Source organism: Schistosoma mansoni, chromosome 4 (assembly GCF_000237925.1).
Source record: "Schistosoma mansoni strain Puerto Rico chromosome 4, complete genome".
Lineage (NCBI taxonomy): Eukaryota > Metazoa > Platyhelminthes > Trematoda > Strigeidida > Schistosomatidae > Schistosoma > Schistosoma mansoni.
Window position 1 is genome coordinate 30,105,105 of NC_031498.1, and position 8,475 is coordinate 30,113,579.

Here is an 8,475-nt window from a genome sequence, read left to right on the forward strand (position 1 = left end):
ATGTATTTCCGAACACATGCTTATCAATTTAGCATATAATTAATTTCTCAATCTTTGGAACTTTTATTTCCATTCCATTAAAAACTAAATCTATTCATATATATATTTATTTATGTTTGTCCACACCATCATCATCATCATCATGTTGTAGGATACGATCATGAGTATGCAGTCAGACAACATGGTCAATACATGAGATCAACTTATTCAGGTAGTCTGATTCATTATAATATTTGAAACTATTACTCAGTGTATATTCTGTAATCAATGGCATGTGATACTGTTCACACAAATTTGCATTTCATTTCATTTTCTTTGTCTTTTTGCATTATTACAAATGAATATTTCTGTTCATTTTTACCTGAATATAAGTCATATTATTGAATGCCGTTTAATGGATTGCAACCTGGTTTAAGAAATAAGTGAAGTTGGAACAGTTGTTATTGTATTGATGCTATTAATGGTAAAAAAAAATAACACAACTATTAATTGGGATTTATCTAAAGCGAATGTTCTCCCCCCCATTTTGTTTCAACTTCATCTTTTTGTTCACAGTGGTTGTTAAAGTTACGTAACTAGGGTAAAATTATAATAATAGAAGGATTTTGACTTTGTTAAGGAAACTGTCTTAGTTTATCCTGTATATTATTTCGTGACTTTGCCCACCATAACATTTTTACTGTTTTATGTTTTTCCCATTCTAGTACTCTGTGTAGAAAAGTGACTGATGAAAGCAAGTAATTATTAAATCAGAAGGGGTTTTATGGATATTTCAGTATTTTCATAGTTGAAAGCGTGAGTCAATTGAAGCTAGATCACCATGGAAAACCTGGAAGCACTGGACTCATGCTTTCAACTATGAAAATACTGAAGCATCCACAAAACCTCTTCTGATCTATAATCATATGCTCACTAGTGACTGAATGTAAGGGATGTTTCCTTGAGTTCTAGTGGGAAGCAGTAACCAGTGGAGTTCAACCAAGTCTGTTGTAGAGATATCAACTCACTGAAAACAATTGGTGAACAGTTGCTCAAACATCGTCGATTGGTTGAAGTTGGACATTGACACCGTTGGATGTCGGCTCAGTGGTCTATCTGTTAAGTGCTCTGGCGCGAGACTGGTAGGTCCTGGGTTCGAATCCTGCGAGTACGGGATCGTGGATGCGCACTGCTGGGAAGTCCCACAATAGGACGAGTTGGCCGCCCAGTGTTTCCAGGTTTTCCATGGTCGTCTAGCTTCAATTGACTAACTCTTTCAAATATAATTATTAAATTCTAGACTTAAGTGAAACAATTCTATACAAGTATTGTAACTATTATCTAACTTTTTTTTCGATTTACTTCTTGTTGATTACCTTCTACGGTATATCGATTAAATTCGAAAAGAAAGCTATTATATTTAAAGCGTTAATTGAAATATAATCGATCTTCAGTTTTAATCCTTTCAAACAAAATAATCACTTCAATATGCAACGAGAATCAACGATGGACTTTAGAAGCACAAAAGAAATCTAATCAACAGATAAACAATGTAATCGAATCATTATTTATTCATAATTAGCAACTAGATAGATTTAATAGTACAAATCGTATCAATGTTGAGGACATTTAATTCTAGTGTAAACAACCAATCATAGAAAAGGTCATAAGTACAATCAAAACAACTATTTTAGTAGTAGTGTATCATTGATTTAATATTATAAAAGGACACATAATTTGTAGATAGAAAGAGGAAATGATGAACAGTAATTTGAAGGATGTTTCTTTTTTTGAATTTATGAGTTGTAAAGGTCATGTAAAGGTCGTGAGTATGAATCAGAAAAGCCTATCATCCACAACCATATTAATTAGTGGTATTTCCCCTTGTTTACCCTATTCCAGTCATAAAGGGTGGTGAAATCTTCTGGAAAAGTTGTCTTGATTATCGGGATAATGTTTTTATTCACTCGAGCGGCAAATATAGGGGGGGGAGATATATGTTTTCAGTGGGTAACCGTATGTTAAGCCTTAAAGACTAAGCTGTTAGAATTTACTATTGTTTAGTGAGTAGACCCCCAGCTTTAGATTTTTTGCTAGTTCGCATTACGTGCACACTAAAATTACATGGGTCAAATTAGTCTATGCACTCCACAGCATACATATTACTATAAATGCCGTGATTATGAGGTTAAGGTGGTCTCCACTCTCATTTTCGGTATTCGCTACTTGTTTATATTAAATTTCCAGTTGATTTTGAGCAATTACACATTACATGTACACCTGAAATACACAAGTCAAGGATATATGTACTGCAAAGCGTACACTTTTTGCACAAGGATACAATACATGCCTATCTGAAACACAAGCCAAATCTATATATGCTTCCTACAGAGTATACATAGGTATAAATTCTGAGCACTCATTCATACGTCAAGAGTTAAACATGAGCTTAGTTCAAAAATCCTACCGAATAGTTAATGTGACGGTATAAGGTCAATATATTTTTGGATCAATCTATTATGAACTTGGTTTAATGTGACAAGTTTGGACTTTCGTTTTCACCCTATCATGGGGATTGTTTTGGCTCTCGTTTCCCAATATAAGCAGTAGAATGGAGTAATTGTAGTTGTTCCCGGCAGTCAAGTAAAAGTAGTAAGACCGTGGACCTAACAGAGTTCACCCGGACATAACAGCGACGACTCCCCATATTTGACAGTTGAAGATTCTAATCCAACAGTAGTGAAGTAGGTTGCTCTTCACTGATCGCTCATTTTATTTCATTGAACGCAGTCCCACTATTACCCGACCACTGCGAGGTGTAGGTCGGATTTTGCTTTAGATCCTCTTGCTTAAACATTTTTGCACCTTTTGTAATATTTTTCTCTAAATATTAAACGCTATAAAGAAATAAGCATGTAATTTATATTGTTATTTAATATCAGTGCTATAGGGCATAAATTTAGTAATATGGGCCTTTCAAAATAAGGTGTATATAGTGTTTAACCTTTATGTGGTGTTCAAAAATCAAATAAGTTCTGAGAATCTACCACACAAGTAAATTAATTTCTTAAGTTATATTACGGTTTAAGGTGTTCAGTGTAAGTTGGAACATCCTCAAAACATTTTTACAGTGTTAGCACATCAGACAAATGAAGACAATTCAGTCAACCTTAACTAATACATATTTGCCCCCAAATGCTCTCACATCGCCACGCGCATATAGCCTCTGCCAGGGAAGTCCTACTCACTGCATTCTCGTGCCACAGGTGTTGTTTACGAAATTGAGAGGACGAAAAGCGAATGTCCGGCACTTTGACCGGATTGGTGGACACGGAAAGTCCACCTACGGCGCTTTAACCGGATTGGTGGACACGGAAAGTCCACCTAGGGAAGTTGGAAAACCTTGATTCCAAACCAATCGTGCACATGGGTTCCAGTATCCTGATTAATATTGTTTCCTATTTTTCGGGCGAGTTTTTTTAATAGTAGTTTATTCTAAGAATTTTGTTTATGTTCCCTAGCTCCTCTTTCTTTTCGTTTTTGTTTGCTATCAACTTGTCTGCCTTTCATAAAAAGCCATAAACAACTGATATCTTTGCACTAGTAGGGTGTAAGAATCTTTGGTTACCATTTATTATCAGCAGTATTTTGAAAGACGATAATTCTTGAAGCGAGTTTGTGGATCTAGCAATCGGTATTATCGGATAATCTAAAGATCATTTGCTTTCCTAATAGCTTCTCTTTGATTATCATTCTAGGCATTTTATATCTCTGATATCCGTTTGTTAAATGATTGAATAAACGAATCCTGAAATCGACTGTTGTATAAAAGCGGAAACTCAGTGATTGAAATGAAATTGTGAAGTTGTGTTTTTTTTTAATAACCCGCAAATAGAGATATTCTAATCAGTGGAGAATTTTACCAAGGGGAATGAATATTTTTTTCTGGTTAGCGTTTTTTAGCGCGTTGGTTTTCTACGGGATGGGGTCGCTAACCACATGCCCAACCCTGCTCCTTTACCCTGGCTTGGGACCGGCAGTAGCCCTCGGAGGAGCTTTGCTTATAGAAACTGGTCAATGTTCAATGAAATAAAAAGATGCTAACATTTTCATATATCACTATGTAAACCCATTCAATTTGTTATCACTTATATTTTTATATATAGAATGCATGAATATGATATATCACCTAAAGATCGACTTATTTGTTTCGGTCAATTACTTGGAATGTGCGATCAGATTAGTTTCACATTAAGTAAGTTAATCATTGTTTACGACTACAACAAGTTGAGTACGAATGAGTTTTGTCTTTTTATTTCAATGTTTGTTATTATTATTATTTAAATACATAAATATTGGTACAAGGAAGCACCAGATACATATGCGCCGCACAAATCTCATTCGATTTGTGTGAGGGCTGTGATACTGCCCAGGTGCACAAACTGAAGCAGGTGGTTTTCTTAGGGGCCCACACCCGGAGTTTTTGACCGAAAGATCTGATCCACAAGGCAGTGGAGCATCGTGAGGAGATGCAGTCCCATGGTAGCCGGTGATCAACGATTGATTCGTACGCCATTTGTTCCCTCAGGATACTGGAGCCCATGTGCACCATTGGTTTGGAATCAAGGTTTTCCAACTCCCCTAGGTGGACTTTCCGTGTCCACCAATCCGGTTAAAGCGCCGGACATTCGCTTTTCGTCCTCTCAATTTCGTAAACAACACCTGTGGCACGAGAATGCAGTGAGTAGGACTTCTGTAACAGAGGCTATATGCGCGTGGCGATGTGAGAGCATTTCGAGAGGGAGAGTGGACTCTCCTCACTCTCGGCCGTACCAGGGCATTTCAACAATTTCAATGTTAAATCTGTTAAATGTATTCCGAATGTATGGGGGTAACATTTATAGGCTGATGATTTGATGATCATAATTAATTTATAATTGGATCTACCGTCAATATTTTGGCAGTTGTATTTATCCATTATTTTCATTACCATCTACCTGTGGAATAAAAATAATGCACTGTTAAAAACCAAACAATTCTGGTACATCTGATTGATGCCTGTAATGAGGCTTATCAGAGTGAATCAAAAGAATAGTTTTGTAAATTTTAAGTAATATTCTTGAAATACATGTTGATTATTACGTTCGTTTTAAAGCCAAATCAAATCAATTGTATCTGTCCTGGGTCCGATTCCTGATGTGATCTTGGATGTGTTCTGTAGAGCAATTCTGTACTAAGAAGAAACAACTATCTTATGCTTCATAGTTTTCAGTGGTTCATCAGTTGAAGTTAGTTCTTCATGGAAACAATTTGTAGTATAGAATCATTTTGCTGCATACTTCTGTTATTTCATATTTCAATTGGAAGTTATGCCCTTTTTCTCAATATATCTTTAATGTTACTTTTTTTTCGAAATTATATTCTTTTTTAAAATATATTAAAGGTCAAGCTGGCTACTCTGTATACAAATATGTTCCATATGGTCCTGTTGAAGAAGTTTTACCATATCTATCTAGACGTGCATTAGAAAATGGTTCTGTACTAAATTGTACACTTACAGAACGTCAACTTTTATGGTCTGAATTGAAAAGACGTTTGTCGAATGGGCAATTCATCTATAAACCATAGATTAACTTACAAACAAGTGTGTGTGTGTGTGTAGAAGGTAGTTTTAATTTCGGCTATTCTACTTTGCTTCATTTATTCTTTTCTTATTTATTTCCGTGATCTTTCACAACTTCCCGTTTACAACTGCTTGGTTAAATGTATGTATTCGCTTGTATATTTAGTGTATATTGTATCCTGCACACATATTGTTGTACAAAGCAAATACAAATTTCTACTTTTCTACCTTTTCTGTGAATTCTTTCTATTCTTTTTACAAAGTTCATGCTTTTCAACTGGTATCTTTGGTGCATTTTTGTCCAAGGCCCAGGACAGAGTTGGATGGAGGATGCTGGTGATTGGCCTATGCTCATCGACGAGAGGTAACAGGCATAAGTAAGTAAGTAATTGAAGTAATCAACTTTAATGATCTCAGAGCTTCCATCGAATAATAAATATGTTGTAACTAACTTTATTATACTGATTAATAAGTCAGAATCAAGAGATAAACTTTTAGTTTTTACTCAAAATTAAAAGGCAATTCATGACAACAATATCTTTACGAATAAATTTGCAGAATAAACATTGATTTAGATATAAAATCGATTTGTATGGCTTCATACAGTAAAAAGAATATGAAACGGAGGCAAAATTCTTTCCCTTTAAGCGGGTTCTACCATATAATTAAAGCTTCTTCCCTCGAGTAGATTTAAGATACAATGAAATCGTGTGATTCATACAAACCAATAAAACGGGTCAGATATTCAGTTTGCACCACTTTCTTGACATCATTTCATCACTTTTGTGTGAAGTCTAGGCCCGAATACTGCTAACACTGTGAGAAATAAGTTTTCGAATTCCTTATGACCTGAGAAAGGTTTTTTACTTTGTATAACACATTTACTTATGCAACCTGTATTTGGACTAGGTAATATTTGAGTGCTCTTTTGCGAGATTGTTTTTATGGTTTTAAGTGTCCATCTCGAAACTACTCTTATGTCAAACAAGTTCTTTTGGAAGGTCATTACAACAAAACTGGATATTCAAGTTCAACGCCAACATTTGCCACCGACACCATAGACATTATATTCATCATAAAAAGAATTGGTATTTTTCAAGGAATCAGCCTTCTAAGAGTGGCATATCTTCATTGGTGAGACGCTACTCTCAATCATCGTGCCTTTTTTCAAGTTTTACCTCAACTTCACCAAAAGCTCGGGTAAAATAGAACTCTGAACATCCACCGATGATGAACGGACTAATAGTGCTGAAAATGAGTTCCGTTAACTGCTGAAAGCTGACATTTCTCAACACCGAGGGAACTATTGCTCATTATTAAAGCATTTGACACATATGTATCATTGTGGGATGTTCGGTTGGATTAGGATTTGTCAATCATATGTCCATAACGTCTTAGTAACTGAAACAGACTTAGCTGGGTCTTTGGGGAGTAGAACGGTCAAAATTACACTAAATATTTGTCAAAAGTGTGCTAATGTAGATGTAAACGCTCAGGATGACGTTGATAATATCGTTTGTGATATAACCCTAGTTATCGAGTTACCGTTCTATCTGTCCTCAATGATAGATTGTTAATTTCACCCCAGTTGTTTATCGTGTAGCTTTAGTCGAGGTTAAATGGTATTCAATCTCCTGGAAACCTATTTTCAATCAAAGTAAAGCCTAAACTAGCTTACAGTTTATAGCCGAGTCCTGTATTCTGTTACAAGTGAAGATCGCAAATGAGGTATTAGAACAATTGGCTATATTTTTTATATGGACTTACATGATGGTTAGCTGATGTAAATTACTTGCGCATGTTACTCTTCGTCTGTATTGTCGCGATTTGGTCGGTATACAATCGATCCTAATTAATCCAGCCTGTTGATTACTAAGCTATGTGTTTATTAAATTTTTCAGCCGGCTCAGAAAAACTATGTAGATCGATCATGGGTATACTGAGAACAAGTGTCACCCAACCAGTCTTACATATATACTTATACTTGTTAACCCTCGTGGACGAGCACGGGCTATCGACCAGGATTCCCCATTGAACTCTGTTCTGGGCGATAATTCTCAGTTACCATTCATCCTTTTGATATTTGTTTCTTATCCGCGGCGCAGCGTGTTCCATAGTTTTTCTCTTTTCTATTTCCCTTCATAATTCCAAGTTAAGGCTTGCCTCGTGATGCAGTTTGGTGATTTTCGCAACCTATGTCCAACCAACCTCCAGGGTCTTTTCCTAATTTCCTCTTCAACTGAAAGCTGGTTTGTTCCCTCCCACAGTAGATTGTTGCTAATAGTATCCGGTCAACGGACAGTAAATATTTTACGTAGACAATTGTTTATAAACATCTGTACTGTTTTGATGATGGTTGTAGTGGTTCTCCAAGTTTCAGCTCCCTATAATATAACTAACTGTTATGACGTTCGTATTGAAGATTGTGACTTTGATATTGACTGATAGTTGTTCTGAATTCCATATATTCTTCAATGGCAGGAATGCTGCCCTTAAATTGCCAATCCTCGCCTTCACGACAGCATCCGATCCTCCTTGTTCATTGATGATGCTGCTACACAGGTATGTTAAAGATTCCACCTCTTCCAGAGCTTCTTCACTAGGAGTGATGATTTTGATGCTAGGTTCGCTGTATTACAGGATCTTCTTTTTCCCTTTTTTATGTTGGCGGCTACCACAGCTGAGGTTCTACCACAATGACTGTCTCTACTGCATTTGTTGGTGTGTATGGGATAGAAGAGCCTGGTCATCTGTTAAGTTTAAGTCATCTATCTGTATCCTAGCTCCCTATTATATTCATTGCTTTCCCTCAGGTGTGGAGGTCTTCATAATCCAATCGACTACCACAAGAAATAGAGAAGGCAAGAATCTTT

The 8,475-nt window shown here is 36.1% G+C and overlaps 1 protein-coding gene across 1 annotated transcript in view; it reads left to right on the forward strand.

Annotated features, from left to right (window-relative positions):
- Positions 1-5,607, forward strand: part of Smp_170690 (putative proline oxidase) — a gene marked incomplete at both ends in the record, with an annotated part of 15,264 nt that extends 9,657 nt beyond the window's left edge. The window contains 3 exons of the mRNA XM_018797447.1: positions 1,149-1,217; positions 4,146-4,234; positions 5,423-5,607. Coding sequence (XP_018652488.1) covers positions 1,149-1,217; positions 4,146-4,234; positions 5,423-5,607 — 343 coding nt within the window. The remainder of the gene's footprint in view (positions 1-1,148; positions 1,218-4,145; positions 4,235-5,422) is intronic.
- Positions 5,608-8,475: the final 2,868 nt, after the last annotated feature.